The sequence below is a fragment of the Electrophorus electricus genome, chromosome 14, assembly GCF_013358815.1.
Source record: "Electrophorus electricus isolate fEleEle1 chromosome 14, fEleEle1.pri, whole genome shotgun sequence".
NCBI classification, from domain to species: Eukaryota; Metazoa; Chordata; class Actinopteri; order Gymnotiformes; family Gymnotidae; genus Electrophorus; species Electrophorus electricus.
Window position 1 is genome coordinate 5,551,661 of NC_049548.1, and position 25,840 is coordinate 5,577,500.

At 47.0% G+C, this 25,840-nt stretch overlaps 2 protein-coding genes across 6 annotated transcripts in view; both read right to left on the reverse strand.

Moving 5' to 3' along the window:
- Window positions 1–18,899, reverse strand: part of dnmbp (dynamin binding protein) — a 32,450-nt gene extending 13,551 nt beyond the window's left edge. For 2 of the 5 annotated variants that reach the window (XM_035533244.1, XM_035533241.1), the window contains exons 1-5: window positions 18,644–18,899; window positions 14,127–14,178; window positions 11,470–11,627; window positions 11,092–11,214; window positions 7,810–10,032 (exon numbers count right to left, since the gene is read on the reverse strand). In XM_035533244.1, coding sequence (XP_035389137.1) covers window positions 7,810–10,032; window positions 11,092–11,214; window positions 11,470–11,614 — 2,491 coding nt within the window. In that variant the 5' untranslated portion in view covers window positions 11,615–11,627; window positions 14,127–14,178; window positions 18,644–18,899. Of the gene's footprint in view, window positions 1–7,809; window positions 10,033–11,091; window positions 11,215–11,469; window positions 11,628–14,126; window positions 14,179–14,463; window positions 14,652–18,643 lie in introns of all 5 variants that reach the window. The other 3 variants (XM_035533243.1, XM_035533242.1, XM_027026224.2) reach the window with 3 other exon arrangements.
- Window positions 18,900–20,911: 2,012 nt separating this feature from the next.
- cpn1 (carboxypeptidase N, polypeptide 1) overlaps window positions 20,912–25,840 on the reverse strand; it is a 6,923-nt gene continuing 1,994 nt past the window's right edge. The window contains exons 2-9 of the mRNA XM_035533198.1: window positions 25,760–25,840; window positions 24,990–25,145; window positions 23,375–23,551; window positions 23,178–23,289; window positions 22,888–23,027; window positions 22,387–22,486; window positions 22,161–22,279; window positions 20,912–21,954 (exon numbers count right to left, since the gene is read on the reverse strand). The exon at window positions 25,760–25,840 is cut by the window's right edge and continues 116 nt beyond it. Coding sequence (XP_035389091.1) covers window positions 21,835–21,954; window positions 22,161–22,279; window positions 22,387–22,486; window positions 22,888–23,027; window positions 23,178–23,289; window positions 23,375–23,551; window positions 24,990–25,145; window positions 25,760–25,840 — 1,005 coding nt within the window. The 3' untranslated portion in view covers window positions 20,912–21,834. The remainder of the gene's footprint in view (window positions 21,955–22,160; window positions 22,280–22,386; window positions 22,487–22,887; window positions 23,028–23,177; window positions 23,290–23,374; window positions 23,552–24,989; window positions 25,146–25,759) is intronic.

Here is a 25,840-nt window from a genome sequence, read left to right on the forward strand (position 1 = left end):
AGATCAGTTTCCCATTTAAACAAACAACCCAAGTAATCCAATTAGATCTTCAAATTAAAACGTGACTCAGCTACACTCAGCTGCACTCACAGCTAACTGTATCGTGCCTCCAAAAGCAGCTCTGAAAAGCCCAACTTTATTACTGACTTAAGAGACTACCATAAATGCATCGCTATGTGGCTGCGAAGTTCTGTGCGCATAGTCCAGCATCTCAAGTAGATAACACCAAAGGATGTACTTGAGATATCTATAGGTATTAATTATGCCTGAGGGTCGTGAAACTCCCCAGAAAGCTGACTTCGCACTCTGAGTCTTGCTGGACCTCCCTACCCCACCCCCACATGCTCCTCCAGTATGCACCCAGCAGAAAGCGCTCTCTAAGGTATGTGGAGGAGGGTCTCTGGTGCCAGGCACATCCCGGTCCCGGACACTTCCTCTATAGCTTTTCCACTTCTCCCCTGCTTCAGCAGGTGCTGACCTTACCCTTCCTCTACAGAGCATTATCCAGGGCTTCCCTTGCCACCTGCTCTATGTCAAACACAATACGGGCCAAAGCAATCGGCATTATAGGACAGATTACACTGTAACACACTAATCACGTTTAGGATGGCAACAGCTGGGCAGAACCTATGGGGCAACCTGGATACACATTCATTTTAACAACCTGGCCAGACCAAGTCGTCAAACAGTAACTCTGTATATTTTAAGTTACAAAGTCCATTTATCATCTTTTTACATTTCACTTGATCAAAATAACCCCTTTTTTAAATAACTTTTTTTAATCACTGTTTTTTAAACTTCTTGGTTCCTTTTAATCCACAACGGTCACATGAGTATTTGAGTAAGGACGCTAACAATCATAAGAATAAAGCATAATCCCCAGCAAGACAGAACAAGGCCTGTTTTGTCCATTCTACAAATAAACCTGCTTTTCCCATACAAGTCTCGCACTTGTTTTGATAAAGTGATATAAGACCTAACGATGACGAGGAAATACTGAGTCAAGAAAAAGTGTGAGGGAGTGAGAAAGAGCGAACCAACAAAAACTCGGAGAGGTAAGAAAACCCGCTTAACCAGTTTCCCCACCCCGCACGCCTGAGAAGATCAACTTTATAGGAGAATCAGTGAAACCTTCCCAGCCTCACAGGAGACAGCTTAGCCTCACAAACATGGACGCCAGTCAGCAGACTGGAGCCAGCACCATCGGCACTTTGCCTTCCTGTATTGATGAAGCGCTGTATAAGGCTTACACTGAAGGTCAGAGTCTGGCAGGAAATAAAGGTGAGGTGCCCATGCACTTTGCCACACAGCTTATCAGGACAGCAACTTCACTTTCCATTTGATTCTTTTATCTCAGCTCACATAGCGTGTCTCCTAAAGCCTTTTTTTGGGCACAGAAGGCCGACACCCCCCCACCCCCAGTTAGGTGTTGAGGTACTGCCTGTAGGGGCCTTCTTTTACATTTTACCTTGATTTTGTTTCCTGTTGACAACAAACTCGCACTTCCTTAGCGAGCTAGGAGCTGTCCTCCTGTACACGCTGTTCCTGTCCAGGGAACCCACGTAAAGCCTGTGGGTCTGGCCTTGCTTTTCTATCTCCAGTCTTCCTAAGCCTGGATGAACGGCTGCCCGGTTCTTGCCATGATCACAGTGGCTGAGTGTGCCAGGACCATCCCAGCTCCCTGGATCTCCAACTGTCTGTGCGTGGTTAGCATCCTCTTCCCACTCCTTACTGTACCTCCAGCTGCTCTGGTCACTGCTGTAGCCCTCTTGTTCCTGGTCCAGGAAAGGGGCCCTCTTAGGAACATCTCTGCAGTGGGCTGTGCTTTTCAGTGTCTTCTGAGCGTCCTCGAAGCAGTCTTTTACTCCACTATCACAGTGGTCATCCGTTCTATGCTCTCTGCTCTCCTTGTCTCTATAACTATACTGGTCAGCAATTTGGGATGGGTGGTGGTCTTTCTCCCTCCCATCAACACCATCTTTGTCCTTTTGTATGCAAGGATCTTCTGGGTGATCAGAGGGGCTTCTTCCTCTGCATATGTACTGGACCTTGTCCCTGGGTTTGTGGCGGTCACTTTTTCCATAGTCATAAGTCCCCTTGTCTTTAAGGAGGTGGTCTTTTTCGGGGTATTCAGCATCTGGTGTTCCTCTTCGCTCACAGCGCTCCACTGTTCTATAATCCTCCATGTCCTTCTCCCTGTAACGATCTCCTTTCCTTCGCTCGTTGGGCTCCTTTTCTCTGTGCGCATACCGATCTGCTTTCCTGTGGTCCCGATCATCCTCTCGCTGACCGCTGTGGTCCCCTTGCCTTCGGTCATACTGGTCCTTCTCTCTACGATCACAGGAGTCTCCCTCTTGGTATCCATATCTATGCTTTTGTCTAGTCTCATAGCAGTCCCGTTGTGTGCTGTCTTTGTGATCGTAACGTTCATATTTATCCAGTTCTTTGTGGTCACAGTGATCACGGTCTCTGTAAACGTAATGATTCCTCTCTCTGTAACTCTCCCTTTCTTTATCATAATATCCCCTCTCTCTGTAACGGTCTCTCTCTTTATCATAATGATCCCTCTCTCTGTACCTGTCTCTCTCTTTATCATAATGATCCCTCTCTCTGTACCTGTCTCTCTCTTTATCACCATAATCCCTCTCTCTGTACCTGTCTCTCTCTTTATCACCATGATCCCTCTCTCTGTACCTGTCTCTCTCTTTATCACCATAATCCCTCTCTTGGTACCGGTCTCTCTCTTTATCATAATAACCCCTCTCTTGGTACCGGTCTCTCTCTTTATCATAATGATCCCTCTCTCTGTAACCGTCTCTCTCTTTATCATCATAATCCCTCTCCTCTCGGTCGGGAGTGTAGGCATATCGATCTCTCCTGGCGTAACGTTCCCTCTCATCATAGTAATCCTCTGCATCCCAGTAGTCGTACCTGTCCCACTCCATGTGCTTGGCACTCTCTTTGGTCCTTGGCACGTAGTCTGTATTCTCTCTGTGGTCATCATAATTCACATCTTCTCTGGGCTCATAAAAGCAGCGGTTGCCGGCCCACTCCTGTGGCCTCCTGGGATCGCGAAACACAGCCTCGGCTGTCTGGTAGGAGTACTGGCTCCTCTGCTGGGAAAATCCCTCTCTGTACGAGACCCTGTCCCAGTCCTCGTACTCCCAGCTGGGATGACGCACGCCACTGGCCTGTCTGGGGTAAGCCTGCTTTTCCACATGGCCCGGCGCGGGCATGAAGTCCGGTGGGTATACGACTTGTGGCTGTGGTAGGGGTAGCTGCTGCTGGAAGTGCATGTGCATGTGGGCATACCTGTCCCTCACCCGATTCTCACTCACCAGCTCCTCCACACTCTTCCCTCGGCGAGGTGGCGCTTTGTACACATCCATTGCCACTGGGGCGAAGACGATGGGGTGTCCCAATGCCACCTGTCCTTTCATTCTGCCTGCGAGGATCTCTGCTTCACCACGAATCCCTGTGTTAGCTGCCACAGTGCTCACCGTTCCCATCCATGGACGCACAAATCCACCTGCCAGACATGCTCTCTGTCAAGCTCCCTCGCTCTTTCCCCAAACTCTCCTTCTTTGGCGGCTGCTGGAGCAGGACTGTCTGGTTCAGACGTGAGAAACTCAATCCCTCACTCCCTCCACCCACCCAGCCAATAGGAGGGAGGCGGGGAAAGAACGGGGGGAGGAAAGAGGGAGGAACCCGGGGTAATTACTCACAGAGGTCACATAAGTGGCGGGTTACAGCACTGCTGTGATTGGCTGGAGTTCCTGTTTGCATAAACACACGGGGCTTCACAGGAATGTCTCCGCAGAGAAGGGAGGCTTACTCATTTTCTGTAAAAACCTCTCTGAGGTCCTTTCAGACTTGACACCATCAGCAAAATATCTTCCACTTCTTAAAACTGGGCTTGTCATTGTTACTATTAAAAAATGTTGTTTGGCAAACACTTTTTTAACCTATCGTACTTCTAACTGTTTAACAGATCATTCTCACAGACTGAGCTGAAGCTCAGTGGAAAACTGGCACACAGTCAGTTTTTCATCTGGGGTTGGATCCTGCTCTCCTCTGTACCTGTCTGATTAGCATAACTGCTTCAGACTGGGTCCACTGGTATGCAAAACAGCAAATGGACGCTGGTTTGGTCCACATGTACAGCGATGAGATTCCTGCATTTTCTTAAAAACCGCATTCATCTTTCAGTGGGATGACCTGGGAAAGCCAGAGGCAGGGGCAGTATTCCAAAGACTACTGTGTGTTGCAAAAGCGCTATTAGACAATGGGCTATTGTTAAGGGCTGCCCCTGTTCTCAGAGACGATGGCGTGTTTTAGTGTGGGGAAAAAAGAAAAAAGAAAAACAGCGATTCATGCTCTGTAGTGTAATATATCACACACACAATCAAAGGAGTAATTATGCTGGGGGCAATTTTAAAACTCCTGTCTGCAAAAAAACAACACAACAACAAAACCCTGACACTAAAGACAAACAAACCTCAAGAAATAAAAAATAAAACAAAATAAGTACAATGTTTATATATTTACAGTAAATTTAAAAAAAGTAACTAACTAAGAAATTAAGGTATAAGCTTTTTTCTTCTTTTAAACTTAATAGGTATAACAAATCAGACCCAAGGATCTCGCATGACCTCAGAAAAGGTTGAAACTGAAACACAACAAGCACAGTCCAGGGGGTCAGGTGCAGACCTGCTGCAGTTTAATGGCAAACAGTAGGTCATTTTATATACATAGACATGGCCCAATGAAGCCAACTCCTTCTAAACATTAAGGTTGGTTTAATCAGCAAATATTCTGTTGCTTTCCTCTAAAGAAAGCATTACGATATTAATCCTACGCCCCCCGCCCAAAGGGACTGTATATAATGGATATAATCATGGGTTTGCTTAGGTAGGTTATAATCCAGCAAACAACAGCCGAGTGAAGGCGAGTGAATGCTGTCCTACGGGAGCTGAATTGTTCTGCAGTTTGCCACGGAATGTCCCAGGATGCAAAGGTATCACTTCTGAGAGAAAAGAGGGAGCATATGAACACAGTTAAGAAAATAACAGGGTTTATCGGCTTTAGTGCCAAAACACCAGGAACATTTACTTCATTCACATTCTAATTAGAGCCAATTCATCACAGACTCTCTCTCTCTCTCTCTCTCTCTCTCTCTCTCTCTCTCCCTCTCTCTCTCTCTCTCCCTCACACACACACACACACACAAACACACACTTACTTTGATGCAGGGCAGTCTCAGAGTTAGGGAAATGTCACTCAAGCAGTTGTGCTATTACTATGCTCTCCTCAACATCTCTCTATGCCCACCGGAATGGCCGGAGATGCCCACATGTATGTATAGTGCCCTCTATTAACCTGAAGAGGGATCATCCCCGAGAGAGGCACAGAAAACCTGGGCGTCTGGAAGACCGAAATAAGCACTTGATGCATTTTCTTAGTAGTTGATCTGCTTCCCAATTAGAGGCAGGGATATTGAGGGGGTGGGACAACTGAACCCACACACACGCACGCACGCACGCACACACACGTAAGCTAACCTGTCAGAATCAAACTCCAAAATTCCACCTCCTGGTATGTCTCGCTGTGAGGGAAGCTGCCCCTTGACAGAGAATGCCTCCCCAGCAACATGAGAGCCACCAGACTGACAGAATAGCGCTGGACTCCGCTCTGCGATTGGCTACTTTTGTGTTTGAAGTTGCACCCCCTTCTCCGTTTCTGTCCCTCTGTCCGTGCTTCTATTGTGCCACTTGTCCCCTCTCTTACCCCGCCGTATCTGTTCATCCTTAACCGCCATTTCTTTCTTTCAGTTTCTCTCCTCCCTCCCTTCCCATCACCTCTCCTCCTCCCTCCGTCGCCCTAAGAGCCCGTCAACCTCCACCCTTCCGTTCGGCCTTTGAACCGGGTGCCGTGAAAACTCTCACCCGGCTCCCTGGACGGAGACACAATAGGCTAATCCTCTCTCCCGGCTGGGTAACACGCCCTGCTACAACACCGGAAAACACACACACACACACACACACACATACATACACACACGTGCACACACACACGTCCAGACTCACTTCAGAGGAAAAACAAACCTGTCAGCAAATGCTTTTCATAACACATCATTACATAAGGACTGAGTTATGCTGCTGGAACCACAGCCCTTAGTGAATTGGGGAAAGCTGAGCAGACCACTAGAACTTACGAATTATGACAGTTATAACATGAGCTGGACTACCGGTGTTCCAGCTCAGTCGAAGAAGGAAGAAAGAACACTCTGGCAAACAGGAAATGTTAGTGAGTTCACCAATAAAATGTTTATTTTACAAGATCTAAGAAAGGGTCAATTTTAATAAATGGCTGACGTGAAATTTCTACTTCTTTGAAACTAGGGTGACTCAAAGGCATAAATTGCACTTAAGCAATGTTTTTACACAGCTGTGTGCAGACAAATACATGTGTGAATATGTGTATGACACGTTCAGAAAATCCCCATTAAACACAACTCAGCTTCCACTACAGTAGAGCCAGACACACTTAACTGGAAAACTGCACCTGTCTGCCTTCAGCTGACAGTCAAAACAAAATCAGGGATGTGAGTCAGGGATGTGAGAAGGGCCCAGTATTCTGCACCTTTTGGGAGTCACATGCACCTGTGGCCCTGCAAAAGCTACTCAGACTTCCAGCTGATCAATTCTGAGTGTGCAATTTATCATCAAGCCATACTGATCAATATCAAATATCAAATCAATCTATTTGTACTGTATATAGTTTATATTATTGATGTCAGTTTTTGATGTCTGTATTCAAAAAATGGTTAGGATATTTTGGAATGAGAAATTTCCAAAAACTCTCCACAGATGGCGAAGAACAAACGTGAAACAGCAGAGAAGTTGAAATGCAGTGGCTGGCCTGACTGTGGGAGCAGAAGCCCGTCTCTGTGTGCAATGATGGTGGTGAAGCACTGGGTTAGGCAGCTTACATTCACACTCCAGTAAACTCTGGGAAAAGTGCCTCCCTCCTCAGACATGGAGCTGTGTTGCTCCCTTTTTTGCCCTGTTAACCTCCAGGAGGATGAAGGGCCCAGTGAGCCAGCTCCCAGGAACGCCAGGAGCTGGACAGTGTTGGAGCAGCCAGGCTGCTGAGAAAGGCACCAGAGTGCAGGGAGTGAGGCCCCATGGCCAGAATACCAACAGAATGAGAGAAATCTCTAAACCTGTAGTATATTTGTTTTTTATTTAGTACCAAATCAAATATTTGACTTGCTTCACTCACATCATGCGCACAGATTCAACCAACAACCTCCCAATCACAAGCCAAGTACCCTAACCACCGAGCTACCGCCCCACTGACTTGCTACACTATAACTGTGGGGACTGACAGCTGTTTCTGAGGTAGGCCAATAGGCTCATCTGTACTGAATACGTTTTAAAGACTCAGTAAGTACATAGTATTATTTGTATATCTGGTAAATTTAGCAGCTAGAGGACAGTTATTTGCATGCTGGCCTTTTAGTGTCTGTGATTTGATCATTCATGAACACAACAGGGCTAACATATTACTACCATAAATCAAAACCCAATAATTAAGTTATTCGCATCCTTGACCTCTCAACCTCTGTGACCCAATGACTAAACATTCAGAATACCTGAATGGAACATCTTAGCACATGTTTACATGCCAAGCAACTAAGTTCAACTACACTTCCACTTCACAGAGGAGCCTGCACTCAAAGCCACATACATCCAGCAATCCACCACAGTTCAGTCAGGGAAACGTGCAGGAACGGCATCAGGTTACCTCGTAACTGCTGCTGCTCCAGGGTGAGGATCTCCACCGTGTAGGTGCACAACGCCAGGTTGTCCAGAGACTGCTGGCGGACCTCCTCTTCTTCCTCCCCCTCTTCCTCCAGTATGGCACGCAGCTCCTGGGCTGTGCATGTGTACACATCGATGTCCCTCTCCACCTCCTCGAGCCTGAGGAGGAGTCCGTACTGCTCCCGATCCCTCTCCCTCTCTCGCTCCATCTCTAGAACGTCTTCAGCTTCCTTGAGCTCGTCCTCCTGCACCACCTCTTCTGGCTCAGTTGAGAATAAGAGGTTGGGGTTCTGTGTAGAGGGGCGGGCCGGGGCATCCGGGCTTGGGCGGGGACAGGGTGGAGGTGGGCGGGGTGCCGGCGGGGCCGGCCTACAAGGCTGCGGGGCAACGCGGCCATTGGTAAGAGGAAGAGTGTGGGAGCTCGGAGGTGCTGACGGTTTGAGGATCTTGGGACGAGGAGGAGGAGGCCGCAGTGTCTTCCGCCTCTCCAGAGAGGAGGTGGCATCTGAAGGGGAGGGGCCAGGGGGCAGGAGGTGGCCTAGCGGTGAGTGGGAAGAGCCTCTGATGATGTCATTTTCACTGCTGTAGTCCAAGATGGAGAAGTGGCGGGTGGCCTTGTTTTCCCAGTCAACACCGAACTCCTCCGTCCTGCCCTGATCCTCTCTGCCCCTGGCACAACCTGGAAGGCTTCTCTCAAACTCCAGCAACTGTTGGGACAGCTTGTCCTCCAGGTTGCCCGTAGACATGGCCAGAGAGTCCAGTGTCTGAGAAGCCGAAAGCCCATTGGTCTGCCCCTGTGACCACACCCTCCGCTCACCACTCTCACTAGAACTGAGATTGGCATCGCCAACACTGGCACAGTGGCTCGTCTCCTCCTGGCCGGCCAACACTCTGGTGGTGAAGGGGTGGCCGCCGTCATGGGACGCGTACTGCCTGTTATTCCTGGTCCAGGAGGACCTGCTCTGGGAGCCTGCCGTGGTTCTGCCAGGTTGCTTAAGGCTCTGGGTCCTGGCGCTGGGAACGGGAACTCCCGCCGGCAGGCTTCTCCGACTGCTGGCACTGTGCCGCCTGCTGCTGAGTATGTGGAAGCTTGGTCGGGGGGGCAGCTGCGGTCTGGCCGGAGCGGGCCTCCCCGAGTCCGCCCTCTGGAACGAGTGGCGCGTGCGACTGGGCTGCGTGAGTGGGGGCGGAGGCCTCTCTCTCCTCCGGGGCCCCAGCTGGGGCCGTGGCTGGCTCCAAGCCTCCGCCCTGTCCTGAGAGCCGGCTTTGGACTGTGCGTCCCTCACACGGGTCTCTTTGCTCTTCTCCCTGCGTTCAAAGTAGTCCAGATCCCAGACTGTGTGGTCTTCGTGGGTGACACATTCCTGCTCATACTCCGGCACAGTACGGTCTCTTTGGCCAGAAGTGCACTCAGCTGGAAAACTGTGCCCTTGCTGTTTTTCTGGGTGCCTCACTTCCTTGTTCCCAACCGGTAGGTGTGGCACAGCCTGCAGCTGCATATCCATCTTAACGAACCGATGGGGGAAAATCCCTCTCTTACCCCGCAACTGCCCTTCTAACCAGCCGTCCTCCAGCGTTCCGAAGATCCGTATTCTGTCCCCAACATCAAAGTCCAACTCCCCTGGTTCCAAAGCCCGGAACTCGTACAGGGCAGTGCCGTACATGCTTCCCTCCTCTTCCTCCTCCTCCTCCTCCTCCTCTTCCTCCTGATGCTGTGTCTCCGTTTCCGTGTCATGCTTCACTCCCTCCTGCTCCTGCTCCCCCTCCTGGACACTCTGCTCCTCTTCCTCCTTACCCAGCTGGTGATACTGGTCCATGCTGGGAGGTTCAGTTTCTTCCTGGGGCGAGCGCAGGGGTGTGAGCAGCTCCACAAAGCCCTCAGGGAACACGCCCGTCCTGCCATCCAGCTCCCCCTGGAACCAGCCCGGCTCGGGCACGGCCACTATGGTGATGATGTCACCCTCGCGGAAGTCCAGCTCCTCGTCAAGCTGGGCGCGGAGGCCCATGAGGGCCCGGGCCCGGCCCAGGGCGTGGGGCGGCAGCTCGGACGCTTGGGCCGCCGCGCTGCGCTCGCTCAGCTGCCTGGAACGGCAGGACAGCTCCATCTCCTTCACGCAGGATGTGGGGAACAGGCCCCGCGAGCCCCAGGCATTGCGACCCCTCTGCCAGGCCACATGCACCCTGCCCTCGCCAGCCACCACGTCACCTGGAGCAGGGGAGGAGAGCACAGCACACACAGATCAGTGCTTGAATCACTCAACGTGCCTGTAGCCATTAGAACTCAATTCCTTGATTTGATTTTTTTTGGGGGGGGGGGGGGGGGGGGGGGGGGGCGCACACGCACACAGGCACACGCACACAGGCACACGCACACGTGCGCACACGCGCGCACACACAGTAAATGTCGGAGTCTGAGAAGCCAGGAGTCAGAAGGTCACATTCCAAACAGCCTGGCTCCACCTCCTATTGTGTCCAGCTCATAAACTGAAACGCTCAGGGGTTCTGAGGAGTGATATACAGGAAGTGTTACTCATCTGACATTCCTCTTCTCACATAAAAACAACTACAGGAACGGAGGCTTCTGTTCACGTGAAACGTGTCCATACCACACTGGACACACGATTGCATACATCAGTAGAAGTCTTTTAACACACGTCAACCAGTAAATCTGTACACCAAACAGACGTCTACACTCTGAAGCATCTGGCAATGTGCTAGAGAGTGATGAAGAAGCAACATGAGGCAGTGTAATGGTTCAACACAAAAAAATAAGGATTGAGGAATGTTGCTCTTCAGAACAGTATAAAGAAGTAATCCCCAGACATAAAACATGCTACTGGCGACATCTTGTGGTTTTGTGGTTAATGCACCTGCAGTTAGAGACAGGAGTTGTGTAGAAAAGTGATTTGTGTTTACCCACGATTACAATTACCACAATTACAATTATACAAGTTCATACAACACCTCCACAACAAATGACAAACGCACCCATAAGGACAGAAAGATTATGTTAAAGGTATTTTCTCTGAAACTATTTCACTACAAGCGTGACCTATGTTAGGACTACACTAGAAGGTTTACCTCTCAAACATGACATTATGCTTCTGCGAATGAGTGGAGTTTATTCTGAGAGAGAGGGACAGAAATAGCAACATAGAGAAATTAAAACACGTTTAAGTCACAAAGAGCCGAAACACTGTATTGATCATTGATAAGGTGAAGATGTCAAGCGCACACTGCATTTCCGGCGGAGGTAGGCATTTACCTCTCTTCAGGGGGAGGTGGCCAGACTCCGAGGAGGTGAAGTGGCTGATACACACATAGAGTTGCTCCCCCGGTTTTGTAGGGGGGATGGTGACCGATTCCACAAAGGTGCTGGGGAACTGGCCTATGAGGAAACCAAACAAGAAATGAAATCTATCCAGTAACATACAACTTTGGTGAATGAAGCTCAATGAGCGTGTAATAACATTACGTAACTGTATTAAAACGGGCCAGCCGCTCGGCATACGTACAGCCACGCGTGCCTACCGGTACACGACTTACGGCATTACGAAAGATCTGCCACTGGTCTGTGCGGGACTGTACGTGTCTGCCTGTGCAAGGAATAAAGTCACTCAGGCTCCGTGACGCAGCGCTGTACCTGTGACTCCGTCTTTGACTCCCAGCAGCCAGAACTCGTCTACCACGCTAAGGACTTCGACGATGTCGCCGGCGAAGAGGGGAAGCTCCTCCGAGACGCTGGGCAGGAACTCAAACACAGCGCGCACCACCGAGCCTGCCTCCATCCTCGGTCTGTGCCTGAAAGAGAGAAACAAGACCAGTCAGCCCACCCACTCACACGGCAAATGCTGAAGTGCAGACAAATGCACCGGCACATTTGGACCACTAGATGGCTCACGTTGATGCGTATTTAGTCATTCCACACACGCCAGTCACGACAGACACAGCTGTTAGTAACAAACGAGAGCAATACCTGCGAAGAATGCACCAGCTTATGTTAATACTGGCTACAGCACAGTAAATATTGGCTAGAAAAATTATTTATGTATTAATAAACACCTGAGAAGGTTAGGAAAGGATAACTAGGAGATCTTATCTCACGGATCTGTGAAAACATTTTCATAGAATGTGCATTTAATAATTCAGATGGAACTTACTGGGTGGGGAGAGAATCCTTATGATGAGTCATAAAGCCCATTATTTAAGCAAGTGTGTGTGTGTGTGTGTGTGTGTGTTAGAGAGAGCGCGAGAGAGTGACCAAGCGAGAAAGGGGGAGAGAGAGAGAAAGATTGAATCAATGTGCTTTTGTCTGCGCACATGAAAATGTTTATAGAGGGCATGTCCTGGCCAGGATTACAAGAAACAAGAAGAATTCAGTAATGCGCCTGTGTGGAGACTCTGACGTTCTCCCTCTGTGGCAAACAAGGACATACTTATGTACTCCATTCAAGACTCCTATGCGTCCTGCACTGATGAAAAACGACAGAGTGAGTGGGTGCATGAAAAGAGAAAGATAATGCATGATAAAGAGGAAAGGACAGATTCAAAGGATTCTCTGTCTGGTGTGTGTGTGTGGGTGTGTGTGTGTGCGCGCAGGCAAGTGTGTTTGGGGTAGGAGGGGCAACATGTCTTTCTGTGCGGATCAGATTATTGTTTCCACTTTAATTGGAAACAGTCATAAGGAACATGTGTGTGTATGTTCATCACGTTCCAGTGATGCTTTCACACATTAAAATTCCTCACCACTTTGTAATTTCCAAATCCCTTTCTACTCCCCTTTCACACATTTCTTAGATCACTGCCCTCTAACACTCTTCAAATTTAACCTCACCATTGAAGACTGGCGTGTGTGAGTGAAGTTTACGTTTCTAGTCAGGCAGTGAAAGAGGCACCTTATTACCCCCCCCCCCCCCACCACCACCTTTCCAGCTCCAGTAAACTGTCTGTTACAGGAATGTGCCCTGCTGTAACATGCAGCGAAGCAGCACCTCCATTCCTCCCCACACACACAACCACACAAGCTGATCGGTCAGTGGTTAATAGCATGCAGTGTTAGGCTGTTAACACGTAATCTTGCTGTGAGATCCTCATAACTTCATTGTATTTATTCCCAGGAGCACATTAGAGGGCTCTTAACACAAACAGAATGAAGCTTTTTCTTACTCGCACACCATCTGGTTTGTTCAAGTCTCTGGGAAGCACAAGAAGCCATTGTTTAGTGCTGACCTAATGCTTTCATTTCCCAAACAAGTTTGGGTTATCGTTGCTGCAAGGCCAGAATTCAGGAATGTCTTTGAAAAACTGCATGTGCCCTGTTATGGGAAACTGTGCCCACCGTACCCACACATGAATCAGCATGAATCATGAGTCACTGGCTCAGTATGGAATTTGTCACTGTATAAAACCAGTTTATTTCTTCACAGCACGGGTAAATTATATCTGCAGAAATAATGAGATTCCCCAGCCATCAATATATATATATATATAAAATTTATATGCCACCCAGTTAGCAGAGCCGGCGGAGGCATGTCCTACTGACAGAAAGTCATGAGCAGAACAATGGCTGGCACACACCTCCAGCAGCACTTCACGACAGAGCCGAACCAAACAATAACTCCAGCTCTCCCCCGCTGACTGACGTACAGACGCCGAGCACAGTTAAACCTCTAATCAGCCACAGAACCAAATGGCTACACTGGCACTTTTAACTGTTAGCTCTCACTCTCGTACCTTTAGAGTACATGCGCCAGTTCAGACTGTGCGTGCCAATGGCGGATCTGAATAGCCCGGTTGTGAATGAAGGAGAGAGAAGTATTTTGGCTCATCCTGCTCACAAGCGAAACGGAGGCCTAGACCAGGAAGAAGGAGCGTAGCGGCGTGCAGTACAACTGTTCAATTTAGAATATTAATGCGCACGCAAACCAGGCCAATGTTGCTCATTTCCATGACAACTAGGTGCAACGCACGTCTGTACGGCGGTGAATCATGCCTATTCACTTTCCACTGGTACAAAAGCGAGACATTGCTCTGCTGCCACACAGGAACCTCAGAGAGGGATGAGCATATGGCCCTGCTGACAGAGGCATGAGACAGGGTGGGCAGGCGAGAGAGAGAGAGAGAGAGAGAGAGAGAGAGAGAGAGAGAGAGAGAGAGAGAGAGAGAGCGAGAGAGAGAGAGAGAGAGAGAGAGAGAGAGAGGAAACCACCAGAAGGAATGAAAAAAAAAAAAAAGCACGGAAGGACAAACGAGAGGAGTTGGAGTGAGAGAGTGAGAGAAGAGTAATCCATGTTAACTGACCTTTGATTTTGGTTTAGTGATCAAGGCAACAGGAGGTTTTGTCCAGAAACACCTGCAAAAAGGGTGAGATAAGGCAGCTTACGAAGACAAGCAATGGTCCGCAAGCGCGGCCCTTCTGCTCTGGGAGTCGTACCTGCTGCGGGATGCAGAGAAACGAATGTCCCAGAGTTTGGGAAATGGTGGTTGCTGAGTGAAAAACAGTGCAGGGAGCATGCATCCTTTGGTTTCTTACTAAACAATGTTCTGCCAGCGTGAGCCAACCTTACTATAAAGGCCTCACAACAGTGAAGCTGGAACACCCGCTGGACTTAACAGACGGGGACTCCGTGATATTCACCTCTTAGCTGAAAATGTTCAAAGTTTGGTTATAATGACCGCAACAACAGGAGTATCAGAGTGCCCTCTTCTCTCCCAGACCTGAGCTGACGTGACCTGGCCACGGGGAGGGAGGGATGAGGGTCAGAGCCATGTTCCAGCCACTGCCCTGCTGCCGGAGCCACCGAGCATGAAGACAGGAGAAAGCAGCTGAGGTGAGGGACGTTGATCGAGGGCCATAGAGTGAGAACAAAAAACAAAACAGAAATCATGAAACGGAATAGAAGCAGTGAGCAACTAGGCTGCACTAATGAGTAAGAGCACCTGAGACAGAAAGACAGCGAGAAACGGAAAAACGCGCACACGCGCACACACAGAAAGACAAAAAGACAAAAGAGTCTGCCTTTCAGCGATGTCCCTGTTACTAAGTACTAGTGTGATGTAATGCCAGTGCACGCAGCGCTCCGGGTACCACCCACTTTGTTAAAGCATGTGCACAGTTTCACACATGCATGTGCTCTGTGTTTACTGTCTGAACATGCTGACCTGGTTTGACCCTCCGAACATAGCCGCACTATATGTGCAGGCTCAGACGACTCCAGATGACCACTCACGCACACATCTGCTGTCTTGCAGCCTGGACATCGATCCCCCAACCCTGCAGACCCTGCACCCCCTCACCTGGTTCCCTCGTCTCCTTTCTGATCCCTCTCCTTTTCTCTCCCATCTTTGCTTACCACAGGGCAGCGCAGAGATCACTTTTCCCAAGTCTTAGAGAAACTCAAACTGAAAACATTCCCTGTCTACACAAATCTAAACAAACCCCATTCCCCCATATCTCTCTCTCTCTCTCTCTCTTTCTCTCTCAAATCTGATCTGCTAACTGCCTGTTTTAATTTTTTTAACAGGAACAGTTCCATGTCAACAATGGGACAAATACCTCAGAATGCGGTCGGTGTGATCCCGACCCCGACCCTCAGCCCCACCCCCCACCCTCAGCCCCACCCCCACCCTCAGCCCCCGGCCTTTACTGGATGCTGCTGCTGTTGTTGTTGCTGGTTTAAATCATCGCTGGCATTGTGGCTTCCTGTGGAGTGATGTGTAAGAGCGCTGCCTCCACAAAGATTGTTGGTTCTGAAACACCAGTTCCAACAGGTGCGGGCGCGGATCGTGCCAGCTGGGCTTCTAGATTACTCTTCTGCACGTGACTATGGGCTGAAGGAGGGCAGCACCTGGTACAAATAAAGCCTTCTGATTACAGTCTTTAAAAGAGGGCCGAGCTGAGCAGGGAGAACCGAAAAGCGGACATTTGATGCTAGCACTACCTCTTCTCACAATTAACAGGATTAAACGACTGCTCCAAAATTGGATGTTTAAAAAAAAAGAAAGAAAAGGAACTGGGGTCTCAATCTGATCTTAATGGACAACCTCACTGCTGGAGACAAGAAGGAGCTTCACCAGGCTGACTCACATCCAAACATGCCTGTGCACGGCATGATTCAGCAAGCAAGAACTGGAAGCTGCAGCCGTCAGTCTGGGCCATGAGAGCCACTCTGTCTGTAGCAAGTAACCTGGTAAATAGGACTGGCTAGAAACAGCCAGCACCTCCGACACCCTACACATGGGCCTAACTAGATCAACTCCATCTCTCTCTTCAGTCTGTTCTACAATATTTGTCATGTTTCCTTTAAAACAAGACAGCTGGTTCTTGAAATAAAATAAAAAAAACACACACACCCTGAGGTTCCATTTACTTACTTCCTCTCTGTAACCCACAGCATCTCTCCCTCTCTCAGTTCCTCCATTCTCCCACTCCCTCGTTCCACAATTCCTGTTTGGTGTGCAGTGTTTCTGGCCTGACATAATTTAGTGGGGGGTTGGGAGTTGCATCTTTGGCAGGTCAGAGAGGAGTTTTCTTTCCAGGGGAAACTTCGACATACGAAGCAGAGTGCAGGGGTGGAGCGGCGCCCCAGTGCAAACATCCTGAAGGGCAAACAAGGACACTGCCCATTCAGACACAGTCGCTATGGTGCGGGGGGGTTTGAGGGGAGCGGTGGGTCGTTTAGACTGCATGTTAACACCCCCCCCCCCCAGACATCAGTTTCCACTCTGCTCTTCCGCTCTCTTGCGCCATGCCCAGCACGCAGGCAAGTACGCGCTGCAGCCTTGGAAGGGGGCGCTGGACTCCTGCCCACCTCCCGCAGCTCAAATCTCCACAATCTTAAATCGCCATCAGACCGAGTGTTGCGCAACACAAGCTTTATTTTCTTCAAACAATGTTGTAGAAGCACAAAACAAAAGAACCCAGTAAATGAGATGCTTAGTTGGGCTGTTTAAAATGACTGCAGGTTTCCTGTGTTCACACGCTAAAATAATATGATGGTCTTGCCTCATTCTTTCGACTCTGCCACATCATCTGCATAGCCAGTGGTGGGGCTTTCACACTCCCTCCTCTGAAGCTTCCCAGAGCCCATGGCCAGAGGCCCAGTAAAAAGTCTCCTACAGTAGGCCATAACTCTGTGTGACATGAGCACAGAGCAAAGCAGCGACATAAACTCTCTAAATACCACGTTCGTCTCAGAGACATTCACTGGCCCTCAGCCATGTTCACCTCTTCACTTGACTTGGCCAGTGGTAAGAGGCGTTGGTGATGGGTGGGCTATCAGACAGTTCATGGCTCTACTGTATCTCTGTCTCATGTGCTACAGATAAAGGGAGCAGACACGGTAACCATAAGACCAAATTAAAGTAAAAGGATTCTTATTACATGAGACCAATGAACCAGCTGGCACATGAAGAGTCACATTGCAGCAGAGTCACAAATGTCTCCCTCTTACATGTACACATGCAACAGTTCCCTATGGACTCTGATAGGAGGATTTTCCCAGGACAGCTCTGCAATTGCACTGCAGGCTAGAGGAAAAATTTTTAAATGCTCCTTAGTTTCTTCTCTCCAAACCTGACAGAGAGGTTTATTGCAGCAGTTTCCGGCAACAGCTTACCTCTACAAATGCTAACATTTGAATTATTATTTTAAGTGTCAATTGTCGAATCAATAATTTAGACCTTTCTTATGTAACTCGCAGCAGGTCTCACTTTGTTCCTAAAACATATTGCACACAATGGTGATGTACAAACGCACTTACGCCATCTTTCGCATGGTGAAACTAAGATAAAAACAGCAAGCGGTGTTCTTTTAGGGCATCATTACCACACCTCAGTTAAAAATTATGGTTAATCCTTCAGTACAGAAAAAATCAGAAACTACTTTTTAAAAAAAATACTATGTGTGTCCTAGCCTTCACTGGTATTTAACAGGGAGCATTTTAAAATTCAACATATCATGTATTGACTAGATCAGGTTATAAAGCTCTCGTGCTCTCTCTCTCTCTCTCATATTATATATATATATATACATACATATACATACATACACACACACACACACACACACACACACACACACACACACACACACATACATACACACACACACACACACACACACACACACACACACACACACACACACACTCACTCTGATGAATGAATGCTGCGATTAAACCCCACAACCATATGTCCCAGTGCCACAACTGGTCTTCGAGCAACGCATCAGGTGGTCAGACAGCTTTCAGCAATTGCCCTGCGACAGGTGACGAGCATCTGACCACTGGTGTCCTTCTGCACTCACCCAGCCCGATGCTCTTTTGACAGCATTGCTTATAGGATTTCACGGTGGCACGACGCACTTTTCTCTGTCACTTAACCGAGGATTAAGGCTTAAAAAACGGCGACATTCTCGCCTTTCACTTATGTATGTCGAATTGAAATGCACATCACGCAGCTATGGAAATCGCGGATTCCTGAGCATAACTTTTGTTCGTAAGCTTTTATGTCTTGTGATTGCACAAACTACTATTTATCTTTGAACAAATATTTTAAAAAGATATGAAAAGAAAACGCAGAAGCCTGTTTCACTGCAGATTTTGTCATCAAAGCTCGGCACGTTAAGAGAGACGGGATCTAACGTTATGGCAACCTTCCCACAACGGACCCAAATATGCAAACAAAACACTGACAATTACTATAACAGTAACGAGTGTAATTATAAATTATAAGTATAAATCTGCGAATTTGTAATCGATATGTGGCCATGTAACCAATGGTTACATTAAACCGGAGTAAGCCGATGTATCGCTTACCTGTTTGATATGTAACGACTTCGCCGCGTTGGTGGTGTCGAGCCAGGGATCGGCGCTGGGACAGCTTTCCTTATCCTTTCACTTTGGAGCGCTGCCCATTACATTTCCAAATGCAGCCTACACCTTTAGCATTAGAGGCGATTGTGTATGTGATGTGCCAACAAGCTGGAGAGCCCCCGGGCTTGCCACGGACGAGACGCTGCGATCAGCTGTCATGCCCACGGAGAGTACGGCAGCCCGCTCCTTCCATGCTGACATCAACATCACTCTCTGCCTTCACCGGGCCTTCCCACTCAGGCTGCCTTACATATGCCTGTCAGAAAATCATGCGCCCCCGTCACGAATTAAAAGCAGGGTTTTAAGTTGATCCGCGTGTAAGCACAAATATATGCATTTCTAACGTGTCTGTTTGTTATTACGGCGCAATGATATTTATTTATTTTCATATCTGGTTGTTGATATAAATAAAGCCCTAAGTGTGTTTGGGGGCGAGGAGTGGACTTCTGGAGACACCGTGGGCAGAATACAGTGAAACACCCATGGAGGGATGTGCCTAACTCATCACTCCCGAGAAAAGCATATTTGACATCGTGTCCTGTGTATAATTAAGGCATCAAAGCGGAAGCTTAAGTAAGAGTCAAAGGCAGAGTAAGGTTATATACCACAAACTCTCTGGTACCACCAGACTAGACCGGTGAAGGAGCTGATCTGATTAAGTCTGCACTCCACAAAATGTTATTATTATTTTGTTCCACAGTGGTGGTTAGATACGTTTCACTAGAAGCTGTGAAATTGTGTTGTGAATGAAGTTGAGAGTGAATTGTCAGAATTCAGTATGAATGAACTTGATTTAAGTGCACAAATGGGTTTTGTTTGCAGACATTTTGTGGCAAGAATAAGAATGAATCTAGACACATCTTAAAGTCCAAATATCTAAATGAATGAACATTTGTAAATGAATAAGAATTCATTTACACCTATTGATCATTTATCTTACACTTAGCTTCCATATTTTAAGACCTTTTCGATTTGTTGTCTGTACATCCACTATTAGAGTGGAAAGCCTCCGCTGTCTCAAGCTGGCCAGTGAATCAGGAGTCACTTGGCCGACCGAGTGGAGGAGGTTATTAGCATATTCCACTGATGCACACGGGCCACATCAGTCCATTCAGCTCGGTATTGTACGCACTTCTGACACGACGGTGCCCACTCCACAGCGGTCACTCTCAGACCGCACAAAAAGCTTGCGCTGTTTGCGCCTACGATGGGCTTTCATTGAGGGACATCATGTGAGCTTTGAGCTCTTTGTTTACAGTCTTCATTGTGATTAGTCATTTGTCCACTTTCTGTTCCAAGGACAGTTTCTATTCGGGACTCTTCCAAGATTTAATGAATGACACACACTGTCTAAATGGCTGAACAGCACATGATAAATGTAATGGGATTATGTACCAGACAATCGGTTAATCATGTTACAGATCATTAAAATGTAATTACTTGTGATATTGTCATCAGATTTGGAGGCAAATGTCTTCTACATAAGCAAACAAAACGTGTAACCAATCTGTAAATGCTAAAAAAAGAAACTGAGATATAGCAAAAATAATCAGACTGACATTAAGCAGTATGTAGTCTTTCTCAAAGGGCTCCTCTGCACATTTGAATGTCTTTGTGAATTAACACACAAATTGTGTGCATTGCTTGTGTTACATAATTACTTTTGCTAATACCATTTTAATCAAGTATTTAATAAGTGATAACATAATACATATTAAAACTAACCTCTAATCCTAAATTGGTTTTACATGTAGAAATTTTTTACATTTTATTCAAAGAATGCAAATGAAACTGACATAGATTGAATAGTCCTAAATGGATTGCTGTAAGTAGTTTCAGCTGTAAGTAGTGCCCATTTTCCACTGTGATGTATTTCAGATGTATTTTGATCTTTGGCTGAATGGAAGTTGGGTGTGTGCTGTTATCAATGCTAAATGACCTGTCTGTTGGCTTTCCGGCAGTAGAGCACAGTGTCCTGGACTCACTGCATTCCTGAATTGTGGGTTTCCTTTTCCTGTTCATCATACAAGGCTTTTGTTTATGTGCATTTGTCATTAATGGAAAAAACCAGTGGGAAATCAGTAACCTTTTGTATAAATATAAACAGAGATGAAGCACTTATCTCTAAGTATCTAAGAGCTTTATGTTTTTAGTATCAGTGCTTATTTTAGGATTATAAAACAAAAACTATAGAACAATGTAAATAACCAATTGATTAAAATACATTTTAATAATTATACCATTTGGACTGACAATGTGCTTTATGCCTGTCACAAGGTTGAGGAGCATTAATTTATAGTAGACAACACTGACCTCTAGTGTACAAAAAAAGCATCAATTCCTGAAAACTATTTGATATAATAGTTCAGCAAAGTTTGACTTTTAACATTTTGATGTTATTTTTATATTTTAGTAAACTTTGTGTTTCTAATGTTAATGCTTATTCCTTATTCATTTCCATAACTCCCTAATCTTAAAAAATTGTGAATATGACACAATTCCTGTTTATGTCTTACATCCAAAGGAAGCCATGGACCGAAAACGTGCAGGATATAAATGTGATGTCTGTACTGACTCTAAAGTACTTTAAATGATAAAAGGAATCCTTTAATGTAGCAAATAGTCACAAATTCAGAAAATTCAATGTAGCTTTTGATCAATGTACATGATAATACATTTATTTATCTATCTATCTATCTATTTATTTATTTATTTATTGTGTTGTAAAATGTTACCACAAACGCAGTTTGTGCTCTGTGGAATATCTAGAAAGATTGTTCTACTGTGACTGCTGATGAACAATGTCTGTTTCATTTCATAGTATTGCCTAATCATCTAAATTAACATATGTACTAAATCCTGACGCTTTTCTTTGACTCCTTCGTTATATAACATTATATAATTTCTATTACATATTACATAAATATAAGACTCATAGAAAAAGAATATCCCAGTGAAAACCATAATATTAAGGCTCTATGTACTCTGAGGACTGTACTTCACAGGAAGTGTACTTCACAGGAACAGAGGTCTGTGACACAGGTCACATGATCCTCTTTTCTTCCTTCACTTTCTGTTGCTTTGTGGAAGAGGGATGGATTGCTGCTCTGTTCAGGGAAGCGTCCTGCTTTAGTTCATCTCGGGCCGAGGTTTGCTGGAGGACCCTTAGCAGGAGGAGATGGGCTTTTCTTGCCTTGAGGGACCTTTACATTCAAGTTAGTCCCTTTTGGTTCAGTTTTCAAATAGAAGTGTAACTGCAAAATAAATAAATAAAGGCGAAATAAGTAAATAATTGGGGGAAATTTTTTTTTTTATACTTACATGCATGTGGTCTTATAATAAAATGTGTTTCCCTGTGTGTGTGTGTGTGTGTGTGTGTGTGTGTGTGTGTGTGTGTGTGTGTGTGTGTGTGCGTGGGTGTGGGTGTGTGTATCAGTCTGTAACGTATGTGTATCTTCACCTGTGTGGCCTCTGCAGGTCCAACTGTGACTGTCCTGGTGGAGGGCTGGTAGCCTGGCGCAGACGTGGTCACGGTGTAAGTTCCTGGCAAAAGCAGACGGAAGTAGTCTCCGTCCACGCCTGGGACATGGGACCATTCCGGAGATACGCTCAGTACCGCACGCACTTCTTACAAAGGGGCTACATTCTTTTTCGGAAAGCTGTTCTTATGGAGAAGCTCTACTAACCACTCGTTATGTCATGGCTTATGCTTGCCACGGAGATCGCTGCGTTGCCAATGGGGTTGTTGTTATCGTCGTAGACCATTCCTTTGATGCCATGGTGTACCTGGGTGCAGTGGAACATTCCTCAGTTGGGTATTTTGTATTGGTTTTTGCGAGTGTCAAAAAAGTCTCTGTGCATTTCTTGTTATGAGGAAGGCAAGGAGCAGTATTGCCTCTACTTTCACCACGATACAGGATGTTTATATCTATTTCACATCCGAAGTACCCTGGGAGAGGCTGGTGACATACTAGTACACCACTGGCTGCTTTTCCTTGCTCCATGCCATGCAGACTGGAATACTGGGCCCTTTACTACCCGGATCCTTATGAATCTAGCTCACTTTGTATGTGTGTGTGTGTGCCTTGCCCAGGAACGGAGTGTGAACTTCTGAGTGTTTCAGACGAGGCAGCCGAGGCGCAGGCTGGAGCTGGTGCAGCCGGGGGGGTGGGGTGGGGTGGTCTTACCTGCTCCATGTAGGACACCAGAGCCTCCCTGTTGGCTAGCCACTCACGGGGCAGAACGCTGGCTGGAGGGAACTTATCACAGCTCAGCTCCAGGGTGATCTCGAAGCAGTTAGTGTAGAGGTAGTTAAAGTCCTGCATGCCTGCAAATACATCTTATTAAGTGACGATGTGGAAAGAGAAATATTAATGCAGTCAGGGCTGCAAAAACAGTTCTGTCCAAACAGTATGGCTCTGTTGAATTATTGATGACTTAACCATCTTAATGAGAGGTGAAAACTTAGGCTACTAACCTTTGGTTAGAGAGTACCAGCTAGCTCCATTGGTAATACCCTCCTCAAAGTAGTCTCCACAGTTAAAGCCTTTATGCATCCAGCCATGAGCATAGGAGTATGTCTTTGCCAACTACACACACAGAAATAATTTATTCCAATAAATATGAATGAATGAAACTCTAACACACATTCTGTTTATTTTAACAAATTCATACTTTTTGGAAGATCTTGTCATCTGGGGTGGCCGAATATATGGTCTTGCCTCTTACACGTGCCTCGCGGGATTTATCAAAAGGGTAGTTTGCCACCACGGCTCCTCCATGCAGGTTTGCCGACAGGACAAAATTATAGTTCTGCATCCATTTAATGACTGCCAGAGTCTCGGGCTCGACCTACAAAAAAACAAGAGCACATACAAAAAAGTGTCCCATAAACAGGATGGCCAGAGATGGCCCCTAATCTGCACACGGCTTGTGTGTGACCTAGCGTTATTAACCGTCTCAAACGCCATGGACAGAAGAGCATGAACCTCTTCAGCGGAACTTCCGCTCAGGTTTTTTATCCAGGAGATCAAGCACTTTTTAACACATCTCGCTGGAGCAGCAGAGAAAATAAAGTTTGCCAGTTTGGCAGCGTTGCCTGTTGTCCGCGGAGACGGCCGCTGACGGCTGTCGACCAGGCGCGGCTCTGTTTTGTGTAAGCTCGCCTTTATTACGCACGAACACGTGCGCACAGCCCCCCTTCGATGTGATCCCAGCTGTCAGCAAAGGGTCGGGTCGTGTGCTGCTAACGTTGTCTCTGCCCAGAACGGAGGTGGCTGCAGAGACTGACGTGTGAGTGAAAGGATATGGAGCATGCAGCCGGGGCAGGAACACACCCTGTGCTACGCCAGCTGCCACCCTCTCAGACTACTGGCAGCTGAAACATCTTGTGAGGATCTAGCTGAAAAACAAAGTCATCCCCACGCCTGCTGCTTCTGGCATACCGTATGGTCCAGTCATGAAGCTGAGATGCAGTTGCTTTGAATTTTACACACAATGTGGGATCCATGTTAGGAGGTTTCTTTTAAAATTGCCCTATGCCTCACCACTGACCCAGATGCCAGATGTCCTTATAGTGAGTGCTTCCAGTTCATCCTCCTACACTTCACTTACAGTGAAACGTAACAGCAGCCGATTCAGAGAACTCTGATCTCGCAAAGAATTCCCCATGCAATTCCCCAGTGACTGCTTATTTAAACAAAGATGGTGGAAGCTGGGCCTACCAGTGCAGGCATGACACACTCATTCAAAGATAAAGGCCAGAGCAGCACTATGAGACCAGGGCTGTGTATCGAGCGACTCATGGAGGGTTTATATGCTGCTCTTGAGTTTGCTCTTTCGGTTTATACCAGCAAAATAAAAATGTTTTGAAATGTAATGCAGAACCCAGCACATGAATGAGTGTGTTTCTTTTAAGCTCTGACAAATGTTGAGACTTACCTGTATATTTACGCAAGATTCTCGCATACAGAAGAGGGAAAAACACACCACACATGCAAACATTTTTACACACACACACACACACACACACACACACACACACACACACACACACACACACACACACACACACACGTTGCCTGCATGTTCCTGAATTTCTGAGTCCTCAAATTAGAAGTGAGAATTCCTAACAGTTTCCTCTTCATTGTATTGGGCAATCTATCAAGTTACCTTACTATCCAGATCATTAACATTTAAAGCTCATTCTATTTTCTTCTTCAGAGGAAAACCAAACTGTATGTCTTTGGTGCAGTTTTGTGCAGCACAGCTGTCCCTCTCGGCTGCTCACCTGCACTTCCCAGTTGTCTGGCAGAGGCAGGTGGTGGTTTTTCCCGTTGCTTTTCTCGTAGTAGTACATGAGGCCGTTCAGGTCTGGGAAATTGCGATTCAGATCCACATCTCTGGAATTTCCACGGCCCACCAGGTAACCATTGAGCTCTGGGCCCTGGAAGATGGACAAATGAGGCTTCTCACAATATACACACTTATGTACTGAACTACCTAACGCTAAGGTATTTTCCCAGTCTGGGCAGCGCTACAGTGGTGGAGGAGTGTGAGAGGCCAGACTGCACATACTTCACTGTGTGATTGATTAATCACTGTGTGAAGAGGGCGTGAGAGTTTGTCGTCTTGTAGTGCACACGTGTAGTGGATTGTGAACCTGTGTACTGCACATAAGCTAAACGTTCCTGCGCAAAGAAAGTCTTTGTTGATGTCGTCTGTATGTTTACACGGATGTTTACATATGTTTATATGGTTTTCTCGATTTGATTGTGTCATTTCTTATCTGATGTAATTAGTCTCCTCACTGGGAGATAATTGAGTTAATGGTACAGGTATGCACACTGACTTGAAACACACCTGCTTTACACATAACTGTCGGTTTTTGTGTGTTTTACATGCGCAACTGCTGTAGGGCTTCAGACTTGCATATGAATCTTTGTTTACACATTTGCATCATTGAGTTTAGGGAGCAGCTGTTGTTTCCCATGCACATGTGACGTGTACAATGTGACCTGTGTGTTCTTGGGTCCGGACTGGCCAGGGAGCCTTTAATACCTGCCTGGCTGCTACCTCGTAGCCGTCCGGGTTCATGGAGGGGAGGATGTGGATGCGCGTGTTATGGATGAGGGCGGTGAC